The sequence below is a fragment of the Fulmarus glacialis genome, unplaced genomic scaffold (assembly GCF_000690835.1).
Source record: "Fulmarus glacialis isolate BGI_N327 unplaced genomic scaffold, ASM69083v1 scaffold10452, whole genome shotgun sequence".
Lineage (NCBI taxonomy): Eukaryota > Metazoa > Chordata > Aves > Procellariiformes > Procellariidae > Fulmarus > Fulmarus glacialis.
This window is the reverse complement of record NW_009197163.1, coordinates 7,900-29,445: the sequence shown is the minus strand read 5'-3', so window position 1 is coordinate 29,445 and position 21,546 is coordinate 7,900. Positions and strand designations below refer to the sequence as shown.

Genomic DNA, 21,546 nt, shown 5'->3' with positions numbered 1-21,546 from the left:
GGCGGGCGGGAGGGCGGGCAGGCAGCCCCGAGGGGCCCCGAGAGCAGTGCTGCTCCTGAGGCTGCGGGAGTGCAAGGGAGCGCGCCGTCAGTAGTCCACGACTGCGGGGAGACTCTGTCTAAAGCGTCTGCGTATAGGATGAGAGAAAGGCTGTTGGATTTTGTTCTTCACAGCCTCCAAAAATAGGTGGCCCTGAGAAGCTGTTTTCATGAGGAGAGTTTCCTCTGTGAGGTGCCCTAGATTTCGGTGGGAGATGAGGCTGCTTCTCCTTTGCCTTTTCTGGAAACAAAAACGTGAATGCTGTCACCAAGGATGTGTAGCAGCACTCTTTTTGCTCACGGGAGGCCGCGAGCAGTAACAACAAACTGTTGACTGCAAGGTTTGAAAGCCTTGTTTTCCTGCCTGAAGTACAAAGTTTTGCAAGAGGTCAGAGGTTTGAAATCCAGGCAGTAGAGTCGGTTAAGCTGTTAACTCGGGTCAGGCGCTTTTCGTTATTGCTAGTTACATTGTATTAAATACATTGTATTTAAACAATGAGGCTACCTATCTAACGTGGAGAGCGGTTAGCAGGATCAAAAGTCACTCAGATGCTTTTCGTCTTTGTAACTTGTAATATCACCAGGCAGGCTTCAGGCTAAATCATAAGATCATAGAGTAACTTAGGCTGGAAGGGGCCTTCAAAGCAGGTTGCTTGGGGCCTCCTCCAGTCCAGACTTGAATTAGGGGCTGCTTTGCGTGAGTACTCAGCTTCCTGAAAGGTAAAATGGTTGCAGTCAAACTGACCCTATCTGTTAACTAATCTGCAGGGCTCTCTCTGTGTAGAAGGGAGCACATGCTAAAGACTCTTCTTTCCAAAACAGGCTAATTACTAGTAACCTGTGTGCACAGCTGAAAGCCTTGGGAGGAATTTGGCAGGATGAAGCCTGTCATTGTGGTACATGGTGGAGCTGGCCGGATCTTTAAAGAACGAGAAGAGGGAAGTCGTGCTGGTGTTGTCAGAGCTGCGCTGCGAGGTTATGGTATCCTGAAACAGGGAGGCAGTGCCTTAGATGCAGTTGAGGAGGCAGTACAATCAATGGAAGATGATCCTCATTTTAATGCAGGTAATTTTTCGAGAATTAAGTGGGTTTAGAATCATCACGTATTTCAAGTGTTTTGCCCTGATGCTTCTTAAAATGCTGGTTTGCGTTTTCTTTGAATTATGCACATTGCAGCGGAGTAAATACTGGTGTCACAAAATAGTTTATTTCTCCGTATAATAAAATACAGCACTATGTACCATAGTTTGCTGTGAGCACACTTAGGCAGATGAGTTACTTTTTTCTCATTTGTCAGTGTTTTATACCTGCCGTTTCACTCTTGTGCTGCAGTATTGCTGTTCTGTGTATCTCCTCCAGTGACTCTGCTGTGTCTTCCATTTGAAGACATGGACTCCTTAATGCAGTATATGTTTAGTTAACGTTCATGTTTAAGGCACTTGAACATAGCTTGCAGCAATGTTTAAGCCTTAACACTTGTCCTGTACCTGTCGCCAGAGGAATACTGTTCCTGAAGATTGTAGGTATTTTCATCTTTATTAATGATTGCAATTAGTGCTTTTGTAAATGATATTACAGAAGTAATGCAGTAATGGTATGTGAGTCATGAATTTATACAGTAAGGGTTCATAACTGGATTTCCTAACAATTAATGTTAATTAATGTTAATGTCAATAGTTGAATATTTTTGTCCTCTTCGTATGACCTCACATTTATTATTTTGATGAATTTCAGTGAAAATATTTCCCCGCCCCCGCCAAGGTATATCAGGAACGAACATGGAAAGAAAGACCTGTCAGTGTTCAGTGTTTTAGATAACGTAGCTATTAGTTATGTGCAGACTTACTTTGCGGAGATTGATTTGCTCCTTCTCACCTTGTAATTGAGAGCGAGGGAGAGCTTTTACTTCAGATAAAACTTTCAGTGTTTTGTTACTGACTTGGGTTGAACATCTTGATTTTTAGAGGATTCAAGCTGAAATCCACTTCAAGTCCGCTGAAGTGGACTTAGAGGTGTGGTGTGTACTGTTATATAATTAACATCAGGATGGCATTCTCTCATTTAACTTCTACTTTTCTTCACCTGTTCTCTAAATCAGTCACTAGCCTTTAGGACTCTGTTTTGCTCACATCAGTAAATCAGGATTTATTTGGCCTTTGGCTCTCTTTATGCTTCTGGGTTATGTCTCAAAATATCTCTCTGGTGAGAGAATTTAGATTTGCTATTTTAAAACCACCAGCTACTTCAGGGCAGGAAAAAAATCCTAATTCTTCAGAAACATCTCTTCAGTGATGTTCTGCCTGACATTAGGTGTCCAGTGTTAATGTGGAAGCAACTTCAATATAAATTTAAGCTTAAAGATTGTTTACATGTCTTTTTTTTTAATCATTCCACATAAACAATTGCATACTTTCTTGATTTCTTATACACTAGTTTTGATGGTTCTGTAAATCAAAATTATTTAGTTGGGAAGTATATTTTAGCTCAGTGTGACTCTCAGTGATGAAAGCTTACTTTCTAATGATGTGTTTAGGCTTATTTATTTAAATTGTACACAACAGTCTGAAGTATTTGGGCACTTATCCTTAGTAGGATCACAATAACTAGCAATATTCTCTGTTTTGCATACAAGCTTCTTTTTTAACCTTTATGTGGGATCTTGTCACTAATACTGCTTTTTCTGAGCCATCCTCTCTCGTAGCATGCCGTCATTGAACTGACACCTGTCAGCAGTGTATTCTCCTCTAAAAGTGATCATACCATTTGAGGATAGGACCTTAGACTCTACCATATCCAATGACTGATACACAGTTATAACTTAACGTTTTGCTTAACGTACGAAGTGCAGTATGTGTTTGTGACACACTTTTTCCATGGTCTGAGGTCACATTTATCCTTAATTAAATACATGTTGAATTATTTTTTTGTCTAAACGTGTTTATTTAAATTCATTCTGACAATATTTATACCTTGTTTGTAGTATATTAAATGAGCAATTTTTAGCAAAATTGGCTTAAACTGGACTTGAGCCTTAAGCCCTTGTTCAAGTTCAACTATGCTGATCTAAATGGCAAGTAGTGTGGTAATCACTTACAGATACATTTAATAGTGTTAACACTCATTAGATACAGCTGCTCTCAGTAGCTGGCAAAAATGAGCTGAAAGCTATGTGAAGAGGGCCTTGATTGGAGTGGCTGTTTAAAACTCACCGTGTGGCATTTATCTTTGTAAAAGAAAAATCAGTTTTACTGTAATATTTTCTAGGAAAACACAGACATTGCTAAGAGACAAGAAGATTGGGAAGAATGGGCATAATGATCAAGTTGTGTCCCTTTTTTGAATGATGGGGTTTAGCCATGCTGTGTAGATGCATCTTGATGTAGGCTTTGTGGAGGGGCTCAGAAGCTATACTGTTGTCTAAAACTACCATTTGAGTGACTTGTGCAGCATAATGAAGTCATTGAGTTCTGCTTGTGATGAGGAAGTGGTCTTGGTTATATTTCCTTCATGTGCTCTCTTTGACTAGCAGTATTACCTAGCTTGGTGTGAATACTCCAGATCTAAGAACTGTCATTCTCTGACAGATCCTTGCATTCTCTGTCCTCCTCAGCCTTTGCAGGACAGAGGACAGATCTATGTGTAGATAGAGGCAATTGGGAGTACTCCTCTCAGTACCCCTGCTGTGATTTGGCTAATGTCAGACACGTTTGTTATTTGTGTCTCCTTAGATTTTCTGTCTTTTGTTGTCTCTGTTTTCTTCCCTGCCTTGGCTTCACAAGCGAGTCAAACTTTTTTTTTTTTCAGTGCTGCTGTCAATGGGTACTGTGGCCTCAGAGGCAGGTAGTGCCTACCTGTTGTACTGGAAGGCAGGTGAAAAGACAGTCTGTAACCACAGAAGGAAGGATTCATCCTACCTTGGATAACCTGAAGTTTAATATCTAGCCTTGCCATGGTGTACAGGCTTTCATGGTGGTCAGTGGAATGATAAAGGATGGCTGTACAGTTCTCTAAGGCAAGTAGGATGAATTGTTCTTAGAGGGCACCTCTGTCTCTTCACCAACTGTAAAAGGAGGCTTTTGTAGGAAGCTGCCTTTGACTACAGGATCTGTCTACAACTGCGTTCTGCTCAGGAAATTTTAGGAAATACTAAGATGTATCCCATGAGAGATGTCCAGTAGGCATAGGATACTATTAATGCAGTGATGAAGGGGGCTGGTAGAGCTTTCCCTGGAACCATGGTTCTGGTCGCTGATACTTGAGAAGGGGGTACTCTAGTTCTAGTGGGAATTTGGTGATCATGAGCTAGAGAGCCTACCTTGTCAAAGGAAGCTAAAAAAGTATGGCAGGACTTATCTAAGAAAACAAAGAAGACTTATTCCTTACACTAGCATAAAGGAAAAGCTGAAAGAATGATGTTAACACGGATGGCACAAGGAAGTTACCTATAAGCTCTCCACAGATCAGTGTATTCTAGAAATTAGCACATTGTGAACGATGCAGGACTGAACTCTGAAATAGCTTATGCAGTCAGAGAGGGGCAAAAAATAACTGTTTGGGGGCAGAGTTCAGGTGTGTCTGTGTGTGGCAGGGGGAGTTTTGGAGATTACAGGAGGAAGATTACAGGATTTTGTTGCCTCCTGTAACAGGGTATTTAACTTCATATATTCAGGTCTCAAATACATTGCTATAGAATTCTTATGCCAACAATTATTAACAGTGGTTTCTGACCTGCTTTAATGTTGGTTTAACAGAAATAAAAAAGATTGGTTTAGCTCTGTACAATGTTCAAGTCTTTCTACCTGAGCTACTGTGTAAGTCTGCCGTGTTTTGTTTCGGGTTTTTTTTACTTCTTTTTAAGTTTAGTCTTCTCCATCCTTATGAGCAAGGCTTATGCACTTGATGACTTACAACTGATTATTCCCCTGTGATCCAGTTATTGGCATTATTAAAAAAAAAAAACAAACCTATTTGCATTGTCTCATTTTGTATCTCATTAATTTTCGATTAGGTTAGTGATAGCACCGATAATTATAGAAGAAAATAACTACCCAACATTTATTACTTGCTTTTTTTTAATTCCTTCATCTACTGTTTTTATTTGGTAATGAGGAACTGGTTATTTCAAGCTTTTGTCACACTAGTGAGTGGACACTTTTATTCTGCTCCATCAATTTTGGCAGTTTCTTGGAATGGTATGTGATGTTAATCTGTTGATAAGATTGAACACTACACTATTTTCTTGTGTTATGTTGTATCCTCCTTTGGAAGAACTGAAAAGGTAAGATAGTTTTATGTGTACTTGAAGTGATCTGGGGGATAAAGAATTCTTTTCATGATTATTTGTTGTTTTAACTTTTGTACCTAGTATATCATTTTGGATGGAATTGGAAATGTGTTTTTAAACTTATAAAAATAAAACTCAGTTTTAAAGTAGACATTGTACCCTGTGAGACTTCTGTTAATGGTTGGATTTTGTGGTTATACTCAGAAATATTCTGCTGTTTTGTTTGTATTCAGGAGATACTTTCAATAAGTCAGACAACAAACTGGGAAAGAGAAAGTTTGCTTGATGAGATCTAATAATTGAATCACCTGATAGTTAGCTCTTAATGACTTTCTTTTTCCCTTCCTCCCTGATTTTTTTTTTTTTTTTTTTGTCTTTAGGCTGTGGATCTGTTCTAAATGAAAAAGGTGAAGTAGAAATGGATGCTATTATCATGGATGGGAAAAATTTAGACTCTGGAGCAGTATCTGCAGTTAAATGTATAGCAAACCCAGTAAAACTCGCTCGACTTGTCATGGAAAAGGTATGCTGAAAATGTACTTGAATAGGAAACATTTTTTCCCTTAGAACTTCATCCAGTATATTGACACACCTCAATGTTGATGTTTGTGTAGTGCTTTAAAGCAGGAAAGAAGGGAGAAATGGATGGTAGTGTTTGGAAACTATGGTCATGACCATGAAGAACTTTTATTTTAAGTGTTTTTGAGAGGTATTTATTAAAAATAGCATTCTAAGGAAACATAAGTTCTGCCATGCAATTGGAAGCTCAAGGAGAAATTGACCTATACGTGTCGATCTTCTGTTGCTCCACAGCTGGTGTTCAAGATTTTAGGGTTTTTTTGTTCACTTGTTTTTTGAAGAACTTTTATGCTTCACTGGGTCTTCTGCTTGATCTTGCAAGATTAAAGTTGGATAATGTACTGTTGACTTTGCAATGACATGGAACTGAATTAAAGGACCCAATAACATATTTGGCCATGTAATGCAGTCTTATGTTGTTCTAGGTGGCCTTCTTCATTGTGACCTAATCAGATAGTAGCCTTAGTGCAAAGTAGTGGTCTTCCAGCAGTAGAATAGAATAGACTATTTCAGTTGGAAGGGGCCTACAATGATTATCCAGTCCAACAGCCTGACCAATTCAGGGCTGATCAAAAGTTAAAGCATGTTATGAAGGGCATTGTCCAAATGCTTCTTAAACACTGACAGGCTTGGGGCATCGACCACCTCTTTAGGAAGCCTGTTCCAGTATTTGACCACCCTCTCAGTAAAGAAATGCTTCCTTATGTCCAGTCTAAATCTCCCCTGGAGCAGCTTTGAACCACTCCCACGCGTCCTATCACTGGATACCAGGGAGAAGAGCTCAGCACCTCCCTCTCCACTTCCCCTCCTCAGGAAGCTGTAGAGAGCAGTGAGGTCGCCCCTCAACCTCCTTTTCTCCAAAATAGACAAACCCAAAGCACCAGCTTTGTTGCCCTCCTCTGGATGCATTCACATCCTTCTTAAATTGTGGGGCCCAGAACTGCACACCATACTCAAGGTGAGGCCGCACCAATGCTGAATACAGCGGGATAATCATCTCTTTTGACTGGCTGGCTATGCTGTGTTTGATGCATCCCAGGCTGCGGTTTGCCCTCTTGACTGCCAGGACACACTGTTGACTCCTACTGAGCCTGCTGTTGACCAGCCCCCCCAGTTCCGTTTCTGCAGGGCTGTTCTCCAGCCACTCCTGTCCCAATTTATACTTGTGCCCTGCATTACTCCGTCCTAGGTGCAGGATCTGGCATTTGGACTTGTTAAATTTCATCCCATTACTCATAGCCCAATGCTCCAGTCTGTCTAGATCCCTCTGCAAGGCCTCTTGTCCCTGAAGAGAGTTATCAGCACCTCCCAGTTTGGTATCATCAGCAAACTTGCTAATGGTGCATTCAACTCCTGCATCCAGGTCGTTGATAAATACATTGAACAGGACTGGCCCTAGAATTGAACCCTGAGGAACACTGCTGGTACCAGTCGCCAGCCAGATGTAGCCACCTTCACTACAACCCTTTGAGCTCTGCCCTTCAACCAGTTCTTCACCCAGAGTACTGTGAACCTGCTCATCCCACAAGTTGGACAACTTGTCCAGAAGGATACTGTGAGGGACAGTATAAAAAGCCTTACTAAAATCCAGAAAAACTACATCCACCGCCTTCCCTTCATCCACTAGCCAGGTGACCTTATCATAGAAGGATATCAAATTGGTTAAACAAGACTTTCCCTTTGTGAACCCAGGTTGACTGTGCCTGATGATTGCATTATTCTTTAAATGCCTTTCAGTACTACCCAGTATAATCTTCTCCATTAATTTTTCCAAGAACGGAGGTTAGACTAACAGATCTTGTAGTTCTGTAGGTCTTCCCTCACACCCTTTTTGTAGATTGGAATAACATTGGCTGGCTTGAATAACATTGGCTAGAAGATAACATTAGCACTATGTGATGGTGACAGATTTTCCGAGACAATCAAACTTATCAGGGCAGCAAAATTATTATTACTTGACCTTCTACATAAAATTGGTCCCACCTTACTCCACTAAGAAGTCCCTCTAATATCTCCCACCGCAGACATCTGTCATTTTTCAGAAATGGTGCAACTGGCATGGTTCAGAATGGAGTAGGATATTCGTGTGATATGTGCATCTGTTTTACCATTACTAGACTGTGATAGTGAGCAAAAAGTTTGTACTATCTTTGGAGTTTACATTTTTCATCCTGCTAGGGCAGCTGCCCCGTTGTTGAAAAGGGTTCATATTTGCAAAACTACTTATTAACAAAGAGGATTTATGTTTTTTGAACCTTTCGAAGTGACTTTTGAGGAAACAAAACCTCCTTTGGTGATCTAGATGATTGAAATGTAACTTGTCCTCAACAGCCTCCAAAGAAAATAGGAATTATTTTTGCCCTTAATTGGAGGATAGTTCTGCTTTTAAAATCAGAACTTTTCACTCAAGTATTTAATATAAATACTTCTAAAAATGTATGTCTACTAGAAAACAATGTTAAAACTTGTGATGAATAAGCTTTTTGTTCCTTCACATGGAATTTATTCTGTCATTTAGCTAGAACAAATAAATAAGTATAGCTGGTAGACAGCTTTACAAATTTTTTCAAACTTTGAGAGTCTAGGTGGAGGGCTGGGGGAGAGATGTCTTCTAGCAAGGTGGGGGAAATGTGTTTAATTTTTTTTACTGTAGTAACTTCTTTTAATGCCCATTGTTCAGTTCAGATGAACTGAATGCCCATTCCAGAATCGCTGATTTTTTTTTTTTGTTTTCTTCTCCATGAAAAAATCCCAATTTAAGTCAACAAGAATAAAGTCAAAACAACACTGTTGATTTTTGAGAACATAACTTTCCAAAGTGTTTTTTAAAAAACAAAACACCTCCCCCCCCCCCCAAAAAAAAAGTCGTCTTTGTCTTTCTCATCTATTAAAAGGTCTTTTTTGTCATTGTGTGGTGCTTCTGGTGCTCAAAAATGTTGAGGCTAAATTCAAAAGGAAATCATAAAATTAAACTGTACAGGACCAAGTATAATGGTATAGCCCTAAAACCATGGAATTTTGTGGTAAAGTGTATTACTCTTTGCCCAGATGCAAAAAATTCTGTGTAGATGACAAAGTTCAAATGTAAATGTTGGCCTAAATTGCTTGATATATCTTGAGGTGAGTTTCTGCTGGTTTTCCATCAGGTATTGTAAATGGGAATACCAACTGATGTTACTCTTCTGTTCATCTTGGACAGGAATTTTGGGACACCAAGGCTATTTCGCAGTTCTTCTCAGGGTGTATTTTGTTTTGTTTTACTGTGCGTAATTAAAAATATTTTTAACTTTGTGATCCATGGGTAAAAAGACTGTAGTTTCCTTGGGTCCTAAGCATGTTAGGATGCTTATTTCCCACTGGTTTTGACATGCCTCACTGCCTTAAGGAATTTTGAAACATGCAGCTCTCAAACACACACACCAAAAAAACCCTCCTCACTTGCTTGTAATTTTCTGTATTTCCATTGCTATTATGGAACAATATGGGCTCCATCTGGTGGCCAGAGTAGCTCTTCTAGATTGTTGTTGCGCACATTTATCCTGTGTGCTGTCACATTCTTACCGGGCTCAAACTTGTCCAAATTCATGGGGTAGAAGAAAGGAGGGTGCCAGAATAATTTCCATTCATGATTTGCTATGCTATTGAACACGGCAGCCTCTAGAGGTGGAAGGCTTTTAGTACATTAAGTAACTCAACAAATTCTTGAGAAAGCAGTTAAATTCCTGTTGAATTATTCCTGTTTGTAGTGAACAAAAATAGAATGATACATTGAAATGGCTTTTTTTTTTTTTTAAATGGGGCATGTAATCCCTCTCAGCTCCAGCACTTTGTTAGATGGGCATCTCGTGAACGTTAGAGCACTGATTCAATGGTATACATGAACTGTGTATATATTTTCCCCTACTATATCATGCAGCCCTTTACATTAGACAAAGGAGAATTTAGCTTAGAACATAGACTTTTCAAGGCAAAGGTGCAAATTTTTGCTGTGCTCTGCACAGTGCCAGGATTGTTAAATAAAGAACAGTGATGGTCTGAATTTCAGGCCAGCTGCAGAAGTTTGGGGGATTTTCTCTTCCCTGCTTCCCATGAAATTAACTAAACTTGCCAACATTGGTTTTTGTTAGTAAGATCTCTGGACCCCTCCCCCCATCCTTTTTTTTTTTTTTTTTTTTTTTGTCCTTTTGGATTACTTTGTATAAATGTGTCCTAGAAACATTAGGCACTTGAGAAACTTAGGAAACATATTCATGAAACTGTATAAGAAAGATGAGACAGAAGAACATGCTTTTGGGTTGTTTGGCAATGTTCTATCAGCTCCTTTGATCGACAAGATATATTGAAGAGAAAACCAAATCAAATTCTCCTTAAGATACCTTCTTTTCAGTGAGGACTGAAAAAAAACCAAAACCAAAACCTAAAACAAAAAAAAAAAGATAACAAAAACTCCTATCACAGAAGCTTATTCCTTTATATGCAAGTGTTTCTTGTTTGTGCAGCTTAGGAAGGTGGGTATGTTATCAGAATCTGCATAGGGGAGGGAACCCTTTGAAAAAGTTTTAAGAAATAACTTCCATTTTTTATAATAAAACTTTACTTTTTTTTTTTAAGTTATTTAAAGGATGATATAGAGTCTTAGTTGCTGAAGAAAGCAAGTGATGGACGACAGCTTTCTGATACAGATAAAGTAAAAAGAAAAGTTCAATATATTGCCACTCCCCACCCCAAAAAAAAAACAAAAAAAAACCAAAACAAAAAACAAACCAACACCACGAACCCAAAAATCACCAAAAAAACCCCAAACCCAAACCAATTTGAATTATTGGATCGTGTGCTTCTGGTGGTTTAGTGGCAGTGGGGGGCAGTATTGCACAAAGAAGTTGGCTTTCAAGTCGAGAACACTAGCTTTGTTAGAAACAGGTAGGTCTTTTATTGCCTGGTAACATCACTCGGCATATAAGCCTATTGTCCACTCTTTCGCATGTACAGAAGACTTCTTCCTTGTAACGCTTTTTCTTGTTCCCTAAAGCAATACGCTCAGGAATTGAGGACTTAATTTGTCAATAAAAAGACACTTAAATTTTCAAAAATGTTTGATGTCAGGGCGACCACATATGGAATGTTTCTAAGTGTAGTCACATTTCCCACTTCTGTAACTATCTGAAGGGGTTAGTGCAGAAGCTGTAATAGGTAGAGATTAATTAAGTAGAGGTCGGTGTCCATGTTTTGGGAAGAGTTCAGCTGGAATCCTTTAAAACAATGCAGTGCTATGGGTTGGTCATGGTAGTGATTGCTTGTCATTGCTTTAGAAATCAACAGAAGCTGATGGTCTGCGACATCTTAAAGTCTGAAGCTTTGAGACTGTAAATGTCCTGCGGAATGCAGCATGACACAGAAATACCCAACCTCTGGCATCCTTCCTTCAGGCTGAGAGCCGAGTATGTGCCACTTCTGTGCTTGGCAGGCCTGCTGCCTCCAGCATCACGTGGTTCTACTTTTTGGACGTCAGCTGGTACCTGTGTGCTGTGCTGCTGCATGGACATAAAAGCTTGCTCTTAGTTAACTGGACAAAACAGTTAGTTAAGTAGTGATTGGGTGATTGACTGGAAACAGTACAAAGAAGTTGCATGCAAATTAGCAAAAGAGCAAGTTTACCGATTTTTCTTCTCCCATTATAATAAGTATTAAATAGATAAATGCAGTTCTTTTCTAATGATGAAAGTTTGTATCTGTATTTTGGAGAGCTGAAAATTTTTTCAGCTAGTGGAAGAGGATGTAGGCATAGAAATTTAGAAAGTGTAAAAATAAAACAAAATTTGGAATTTTCTTTGTGTGGGTATTTCTAAAAATAAAGAGTGATTACACAAAACTGCTAAGTACAAGGCAAAACAAGAATTGTCAATGAATCTCTTGTCTGTCTTCTGCAGACGAAGCATATGCTGCTGACTGACAGTGGTGCACACCTATTTGCTCAGGCCATGGGTATTCCTGAGACTCCAGGGGAGAAACTCATAACCGAGAGATCCCAGGAGAGATGGAGGAAGAACCTTGAGCCAGATTCCAACCCTGAAGAGTTTCAGAAGTAGGGTTTTTGTAAAATATTTTTTCTTTTTAAATTCAGGTAATTTAATTTGTGCTATCAGTTTAAAAAAAAAAAAAAAAACCCAAAGCTTGAAGGCTTGCATTCAGACTTGAGAATACTTCAGTTCTGGGTGTTACATGTTTTGGTACAGTCTTCACAGTACGTCCTCAGTGAAAGTAATGAAAAATCAAGGTTGCAATGAATTTGCTCAAGCGTAAGTGACTGGAACAAACTTGAACAAACTTGTTGATGCTTAAGATGATTGTCGGTCACTTTGACATAGCATAGGTTTGTGGCATTAATGGAGGACAAAGTTAGAACTTGTTATTGCTTTTAAAATCACCAGTTATAGAAGTGCATAGAGCAGCTTTAACAAACAGCAGGCATTACTTTGTATAGTTCTTTTCCATGGAGGAAGTGTGATTTTAAAAAATCTCCAGTCCACATTTTAAAATAAGTCCATGAAAAAAAAAATTAATAAAGCTGATCTTGGTTAAGTAGATGATCAGATTTGTCTTTAAACTGGATTAGGTCATTAAATGACATCAGATTTTGATCAGTAACTCCTTCCGAGTGCTGATTGTGGCTGTTGGTTATTGTAGGTAGGAATGAAAAAATTGATCAAGAAGTTCAGTGTAGTGGTGGGTGTGAAAAGAGATGTTACTGGATGGTATTGCACAACAGCAAAATGAAAGTCACTTGAAAAATAAGCAAGTCTTGTATAAAGTAGAGAGGAAGGTGAGGTGGATGGGAAAGGAAGGAAAATCATCAGGTGTCAAAAATGTTTTTTATGCCTGTGAGGTATGCATAAATACTAAATTGTTTTGAGCTTCCATTTGTTCGTCAGTGGTTGTGGCATAGGAAAACTCTGTATTACATTACATAAATGCTGTGGTGTTGCATGTTATTCATCTGTTCTCTGAGAGAAGCAGAGCTGAAGAATTTGTAGATCAAAAGGACGAAATTTCTTCTGTGGGCACGTTAATTAAAAGTCCGTGAAATGAGGCTATAAACTACAAGCTGTATGTTACTTTCAGTAAATTGCTAGAAGGAAAAAGAAATTAATGAGGCAAGTGTAAATATGGTCTTGTAAACAAAATTAAGTTGTTCCTTGACCGTAAGGTCTCAGTTGTAGTTCAGCTTGTATCCAACAGAAGTTTTCTTTTGATCCGTGGTCTGTCCAACGACTGTGTGGTATTATAAGTCATTACGAAGAATTTTGAGGATGGTGTACCCCTACTGCTACTTGGTCTCCTGAATATATAAGTTGGAATGGCATGGCATCTGAATCTCCATTCATTCTTTATAACTGCTTAATTTTTTTTTTTTCTTGTAACAGTGTTAGGCATCTTCAATTTCAGCATTGTCTTGTTCTGGAATATCTGATAATAGAAGGCTTGTGTATTTCTGAAGGGCTCAAGACTTTCTTGTCTTAGCCACGCTGTTCTTTTTCTGATAACCAGTGCCCAAAACATCAGCACAAATTCACAAAGTTGAAAACAGGTCTTTTTTAATGCAAGCCCATTTGTTCCTGTATCACATGTGGGATGTTTTTTTTCCCTGTTATGTCCACAGTGATTATGCAGAAACTTGCCTGAGGTGAACAGACAGAAGGTGAAGTAGTATTAGTCAGAGGCAACGTAATACCAGATCATACTGGGAATTTGAAGGTTGGTGTGTACTTCGCTTCCAGTCCTCTGGTCCTAACAGTGTTGGAAACCTTGGGGGTTCACAGCTTTCCAAGCAAAGTTTGGTGTCTCCAGAAGAGAGACCTTTCTCTTCTGCTGGTTAGACGCCTGCATTCATTTATGCTAAAAGCTTATGATTCCGTTGTACGTACAACATGGCATCTTGTACACCTTTTGCTGAGAATAAGGTGTTTGTTTTATCTTCAGTTTCTCATTTCAAAGATTCTGACCATACCTTTGTCAAGAATTGCTGGAGATTGCCTGAGAACCCCACAGAAAGGGAGTTGAGTCCAGCCATAAGGAGTAGATGGGCTACTAGCCCCGCTGTGAATCACAGTGTAAGAGTAACTTGAGTAGGTGTTAATTAACAGCAATCGACAGAAAACCCTACTACTGATGCAGGGCTAAGAGACGAAATAGCAGATGCCTTGTTAGTTGAATGGGGATAGAATAAGTACTTGTGACTTCATGGGTACTGGCTAACGAAAGATTTAGACAAAAGGGAATGAACAAATCCAAATGATCCGTTCTGTATCACAGTATATGCAGTACATAAGAATAATTCTTGATTGAACAAAATCATGAGTACTAGTAGCATCCTCTGGTATACTACAGGTACTTGTTGAGGTCCTTGCTACTGTCAGTAACAATAGAGATGATTGTAATATGATATCTCTACTTAAGACAGTTTTGCCTGCCTTTGTAATGTTTCTGAGTCAACTAGCTGTGTAACAGATTGTTTATATCTTCTTTGCCTTTGTTCTGAAGATGAACAAAGAAAACTTGTGACACTGAAGCAATGAAAAAGTTTAAAGGGACAGTAAGAAATAGAGCGTAGTTGTCTATTTTTTCCGCCGCGGATAAGGTATGTCGGACACATTCACTTTGTTATTTATCGCCGGTTGAGCTCTTATACCAAAACAGCTGCTGTGTATGTGATCTCTGTACTTTCATTATTCTCACAATTGCTTAAGGTAAATACATACATAGGAGAATGTACATCTGGATGCACCTTTCTTAATTTCTCAGGAGGATCTAACTTTAGTTGGTTGAAGGGTGCCACATGAGCGTGTAAGGGAGTACTGAATTTACTAATACTCATTTCAGCAAATCATTTGTAACAGATGGATGGGTGGGAAGCCCATCTGCACCATCACATCAGTTTGAGATGAGGTCCGTCTCCACATAAATGTCAGAGCAGTTTGTAAGGCCTGTGATTCATCAGTCAACTTTGAATTGCTGTGAATGAAGTGTAGGGACTGACAGTATCATATTTTACATAAGCAGGAGGAAACAGGAAGTTGGTTCTCTGAGAAATTGACTGTGGGTTTCATGGTACACAAAGACTTTGTCTGACTTAATTAGCTTAGATTTTGTGGGGCTATACAGAGACCCTCACCAGTGCCCAGGCAACTTCCAAAGCTATTCCTGTTCCAGTCACCTGTTGGGCAGTTCCTTGAAGGATTGTTTCAAGTTCTTTTTCTGTGTGGAGGGATTTAGATTTTTTTGGTATACCTCTCCTAGCCAGATACTGTTTTATATTCCTACATTAATTGCCAAGATTGGAATATGTGGACTCTCAAAACTGTTGCTTCTCAGTAATGTCTTGCTTCTCAGTGCGGCAACTGTTACTGTAAGTTATAATACGCTTTTTTCTCCCGAGTATGAAGACACATGTATATTTTAAGCAGCCTATTATACATGACTTTTCTGTGCTGAAGAAATAAAGCAGTAGTTGAGACTTCTATTTTCTTCAGTGCATGAAGATTTTTAAGCTGATGTGCGGTTTCAACAGATTCTACTGGCCAAGTGATGTAAACCTCAAGATTGCTTAACTGCAGAGTACAAAGACAAAAATATGTATTAATGATGCGTTGTGAACAATACTAGTTGAAAAGCACATAAATAACTTTTTTTTTGTGGCATTCAAACATTCAGGGGAATAAGGAAAAGGAAAGAGGAGGAACAGGAAGGAAATGATTCAGTGCATGCATAACATTACTGTCCTTTTCTGTATTCACTCGTTTATGTGCATTGTCATTAATAATTCCGGTTAACATCCCATTGAGACAGTGGAGACAATTCTTGCGTCTTTGAGTTGCTGTTTAGGGGAAAGTTGTGTGTCAGGTTTGTCACAGCCAAAAAACTACTCCAGAACTATGATGGCTAGAAATATTTCTGCCCTGTGTGCTTTTGTTCTGCATTTTTTTTCCTCCACAAGTCGAAGTTTCCATGCTATGAAGGTAAACAAGTCATGGGGGGAGATAAAAAAACAATTGAGTGTTTTCTACTCTATTAAATATAAAACTATGAGAATTGTTGTATATTACTTGTTATTTTTGTAAAGAGAAGCATGATAAAAAATAGCTTTATGATAAGCAGTGATTTTTTTGCAGTAATCTGTTTTAAAGTTACCTGGAAAATAAATGCAACATGCTTTGGCAGGTATGCTTTAATTCTACCTAATTTTGTGAACTGTTTTTCTTGGCAGAGACCTTGGAACAGTCGGTGCTGTTGCTATAGACAGTGAAGGAAATGTAGCTTGTGCAACATCCACTGGAGGACTCTCTAATAAACTGATTGGCCGTGTTGGTGATACAGCATGCATAGGTATGGGGTGTGGGGTCTTGCCTCTCATTTTTTGGAGGTATCTCATTTAAAGAAAGAAAAAAAGAAAAAAAAAAGTATTACACATTCTCCTTTTTATTAGTGAAATGAAACATAAATACTGGTATGTCTGAAATGGAGGTCTGACATTCAAATGTTTCAAAGCTCAAGCTCCTTGACACAACATGGAGATCGCAAGTAAGGAATGGGAGTAGAGGTGTAGTGCTGTCTTTATTATCATCATCCAACACTTTTCTGTCTGGAAAATGGGGATGGGAATTTCTTTTTTCTGTCCTTTCCTGAATGCTAACATTTTTTTTTTTTTTCTGTGATTCCTTTCTGTTCATTCTGATAAAGCTCTCCATGCTTACAGATAAGTCAAAAAATATAGCCTGTTCCATACTAACATGCTGTTTTCATGATACTTAAGGAAGTAGGTGTAATTGTAATTACTGTTCATTATATCAGTGAGCCAGAACTGTAAAATCACTGGCAACTTTGAGTAAATTCCTGTTCTTAGAGAGCTCTGATAAGATTGCCTCAGAGCCTAATAGATGCATTGTGGAATAAAGGAAATATTTTAAGAGATCTCTTATCCGAGTATAAAGAGACACTTGAAATCCTTTCTCCAGACTTCTTCCTCTCGTGGGACAGACTTGCCATTTGATTGCTTCAAGGTTCTACCATACAGTTGCGATTTGGAAAATAATTATTTTTAGTAAAACGTGCTCCAAACTCAAATAGCACTGCTGTTGGCAGTACATGATTATTATAAAACTAATATTAACTTTCTCTCGCACCCTAAGTTGCTAATATTTTGGTACCCTCTGCATTTTCACTATGATTTTCAGCTTCATTTCTGACTGCAGCCTTCTGACTGCAAATACCCTTCTCTTATGTAGATCACGTTCAGGACTGCTATAGTATGGGACGTAGGTCTGTGAAGGACAAATGAAACAGGGCACTGTTGAGCGTATTGCTTGCAACTTTTGCTCTTACTAGACATCTGCAGAATTGGATACAGAAATGCTAGCTGTCCTTTTAAATATTAGAGCCTTTTGAAAGGGGGCTTTGACAGACTGATTGTGGCAGTGGTTTTCCATGCGTAAATTGGGGTCCATTGAAAGGGTCTGATCCGATAAAGAAAGTACAGAAGGGAAGAAACTTTCATTGCTCTTCTATGCCTCTTTCCCCTCCCCCAGTACCTTGTTTATAATGCTATGGTATGTTCCTCCCCAGCTCCTGGGAAATATTTTTCTTAGGAGATGTGCTAGAAACATGGGTGTTGAGCAAGCGGAAGCTTGGTGAAGAACAGGGTGTGGAATGTGCCAGCAAAACAAGGATGAGAGGGAAAAAAAAGGGGGGGGGGGGGGGGCAGGGGGAATTCAGCAGAAGAAACACTTTGCTTGTGGTAAGGACTTGCAAGATTCTTCAGGGGTGCTTTGTGATGCTTCACTAGAGCCCAGGCTCTTCAAATCTCTTACCTGCTTTTGCTCTTGCGGATGCATTCTGCATCCCATCGCTATCTTGCTGATCCTCAATATACCATCCCTTGCTGTTCTGAAAAATATTTTTGCCCATCCCTGTGAAGTGTTGGCCTGCTTCTGCTTCTTGTACCACAAGCAGATCACTAGTCTTCCAGCTCTCTCAACTTGGCAACTGACTTCATCCAGCTGTTGTTGATGTCTTTCATATATTTTACTTTTCAAACTGAGGCAGAAATGAGAAAGAAGTTTGTTACTGACACTTTCCTCCCAGAAGGGCACAGAACTGCTGGACCTTTAGGAAGAAGTGTTCGGTACCTATTTTAAACAATGCAAAGCTTGTAAATTGTATTACAAAATATTGCCTTCTTGGTTTTTTTCCCTCTGAAAAGGAAGTGGAGGTTATGCTGATAACCGTTCTGGTGCCACTTCAACCACAGGACATGGGGAGAGCATTATGAAAGTGGTCTTAGCTCGACTGATCCTCTATCACATGGAGCAAGGTATATTCCAAACTTCCTGTAAGCTGAAATAATGAGGATAGGAAATGTTGCCTAATGATAGGTTTCAGTTTATGTACTATCATCCTAGAACAGTTGTCAGAAGAGTTGCTCCCAGGGGTATGTGGATGGGTCACCTCTCTTTAAAAACAAAAAGTACTAAAGTATTAATAAAGTTAAAATAGCCTTAAGTGGACAGAAATATCTATGCTGCTTGATGTTTAAACATGCTTTAGATCAATGTACATAGAAAGACATTATTCTCTACTTTGTTTAACTGAAGTTCTCTTTAATAATTTTTTCCCAATTTTAAACTAAAATTTTATGAACAAAGAAATAGAAAACAAGTAAAAGCAAGATGTATTTAAGGAAGCAGTAGGGGTGGGCTAGAGAGAGGTAATCAGAGCTGAAATAAAAAAGCGTAGGATATCACCTTTCTAATAAACTGTAAAGGTCTTTACTTTATTTTTATCTCTGATTATAGCAACAGAAATGCTTTTAAGACATTTTAACTATGATTTAAATTTTCATTTTGTTTTGGAAAATATACCAAACTGACTGGGTGGGTATGTGGGAAACAGCTGACACAGTGTGTCTTATGTGACTGTAATATAATCTGACTGTGGGATGACCCTTTGGAGCTTTACCTTCATGAGTTAGTCTGTCATCTATACCCTTGATTATATTACAGCCTGTAAACATAGCCGGACAACATACTTGTATTGCATGCAGTTGAAGAATGATTAATATAGATACCACCATTATTTTTAGAAAGCCATAGCTTTTGGGCAGTAGAGTGTAACTTGCTTTGAGGAAGTAGTTGGAAAACTTTCAATTTACATTTTCACTGGAGAAGCAGTAAGTAGAGAGACAAGTAACAGCTGAGAATATTTTTGTATGCTTTATAGAGCTGTTTGCATATAATGGGTGTGTTTCTCTGAAAATCTCTTGGCTAATGTGATAGTTTCAGCATAAAATACATCCTACAGATTATTTCCCAAAGCTCTAACACATTATGATCGCCCCGTACTCTCTGTATTATGTGCCTAGCTATTCAATTTGCAAAAGGCCTTCTAAGCTTTATTTAGTCTAAACTCTGTAAACCAGTTTCTTCTCTGGCTTGAAGTTAACTGCATTGCAACACCTATGCATTGATAGCAGTTATCTGGCTTGTGATAAATCAGTATGAAAGGCAAATGAGGCTCAAATTAAAAAGTTTTTTAAAAAAAGAAAAACGAAAAAAGAAAATGAACCCACATGTGTGCATGTTTAATTGGTTTGCACTTGTTCACCCTGCCCGTGCTTGCTTTACCTTCATTCATCCTGCCCAGAAGTATAACTCAGCTGCCAGGAAAATACGTCAGCAATAGACTTCCCCCCCACACACACACATTTCCATGAAGGTGCTGAAAATAAACCCTCAAGTTGTTCCAACTTTTTGAGTCCTTGAATGGTCAACTGAAGTTGCATATTTAAGAGCAATTATAGAGCTCTTTGATAATTCTGTTCAGCTATTCAGTAAATCGCATAGTAAATATCTTCTTTTGGACCAATGCTGCAAAATTTACTTTTATATTTCAGGAGGGAATTGCTTTGCCAGTCTTAACAGCTGTTGGAATCTCTGTCTTATGGTGGCAGCTGTTGTCTTGATGAAAAAAATCAAACAGTGAAATACTGACCCTTTGAAGTCAGTGCCACTGATTTGAATAGTCACAGTGTCACCCGTAACGTCAGAGAAAGGAGCTTTATCCTGTCAGTCACCAGTGCTGTGAATAATTCTGACTCTGCTGGTTTTGTTTGGTTTTAACTCAAAATTTGCAGGGAAGGCACAAAGGTCAGTTTTTGTTCTGCAACCTAAGCTGCATAACATTACTGGTGGTATGTATCTTAGAACAAGAAGGCTGAGCCAACTGCATTCCTGAATATATATTCAAACTGTAGTGAACAAATATTCTGCAGCTATTACAGGCCTGTTTGTATGATTAACACATTAACAGGAATATTTTCTAAATAAATCAAAGTTAATATTAATAAGTGTAATGAAAAGATAAAGTTGCTTTGCTGGTCCTTTCTCTGATGTCTAGTACATTGAGTCCTCATCTTGCCTGATACTTTCAGAAGTTTCAGGAAGAGTAACACTGATGTCTGCTTTTGATAAATTATGACAATGTGAAGTACGTGCTTTGAGCTCCATTGCAGCCAGTGGATTTGGAACATAGATGATGACTGAAATTTTTGGTTGTTATAATGTGTTTTGTTTTTTTCAAATTGTAAATGCTTTAGACCTAGCTTGTGACAAACCTTTGATGGAAAGCTTGCAGATTGGCATTTTTCCCTTCAAATGATGGCATAAGAAATGTTGTGTCTTGAACATAGAGTCGATGAGTTAGTCTGTATCAAACACTGAAACTGAATTACAATCTGAAGCTATTTAAATCCTGTCTTTGTAGCAGCACCGTGCTATAGCAGCTATTAGCAACTGTCCAGAGCCTTCCTATAAACAGTTCCTTTGCTACACTGGAAATTTCTTGCCGATTTAGTTGAAGGAGGAATTAGATTTGGCTGGCTCCATGGGGAGGGGTAAAACTTGAAGGGAATTTTAAAACTTATTTCAAGACAGATACCGTGAAGTTATCTTTTTCTTCTTTTCAGGAATGTCACCAGAGATGGCTGCTGACAATGCATTAGACTACATGAAGACACGAGTTGGGGGCTTGGGGGGTGTCATTGTTGTTAACAATTCAGGAGAGTGGGCAGCAAGGTTCTCCACCAAGCAGATGTCCTGGGCTACTGTAAAGGATGACCAGCTGCATTATGGGATTTATGCTGGGGAGAGGCATACAAAATCTGTTGATGAAGCACTTGCATCTGAAAGTGAGGGATTCTGAGAATGAAGAAACGATCAGCTGAGGAAGAATGAAGATCTCCAATTTTTGCTGAAGGACAGTGACGGTTGATTTCATCTTTCTGAAAGATCTTTTGTACTCTTTTGATTGGTTCACAGGCATTGCCATATTTACAGTCAAAATGAAATCTGGTCGTAGTTCTTCAGTGGTCATGGATATATGTATAGTGTTTATTAATACCTTTGGGAAGTCAGGAGATCCTCCTTCTTCTAGATAAGAAAGAGAATGGTCAAGTTTCTTGGTTAGCATGCCTTAATCCTACATTAAAGGGAGCCTGAGTTTCAGTGTTAGAGGAACTCCTTTCCACACCCATTCTCAGAGACTGCTGCCAGGATGATTTGAGAGATGAATACCTATTAACTAAAAACTGAATTTTGA

The 21,546-nt window shown here is 38.8% G+C and overlaps 1 protein-coding gene across 1 annotated transcript; it reads left to right on the top strand.

Annotated features, from left to right (window-relative positions):
- Nucleotides 1-821: 821 nt before the first annotated feature.
- Nucleotides 822-21,270, top strand: ASRGL1 (asparaginase like 1). The gene is made up of 6 exons (XM_009572443.1): nt 822-1,103; nt 5,703-5,845; nt 11,829-11,983; nt 16,163-16,281; nt 18,155-18,265; nt 20,915-21,270. Exons 1-6 carry the CDS (start codon nt 917-919, stop codon nt 21,148-21,150), a joined length of 951 nt encoding a protein of 316 aa, XP_009570738.1. The 5' UTR covers nt 822-916; the 3' UTR covers nt 21,151-21,270.
- The last annotated feature ends 276 nt before the right edge of the window (nt 21,271-21,546 follow it).

What these genes read in the sequence shown, in the direction of transcription:
- ASRGL1 (XM_009572443.1), top strand. Translation starts at nt 917, where the DNA reads ATGAAGCCTGTCATTGTGGTACATGGTGGAGCTGGCCGGATCTTTAAA. An exon ending in TGGTGATACAGCATGCATAG is followed by an intron (nt 16,282 to 18,154) that starts GTATGGGGTGTG and finishes CCCTCTGAAAAG; the next exon opens with GAAGTGGAGGTTATGCTGAT. An exon ending in CCTCTATCACATGGAGCAAG is followed by an intron (nt 18,266 to 20,914) that starts GTATATTCCAAA and finishes TCTTCTTTTCAG; the next exon opens with GAATGTCACCAGAGATGGCT.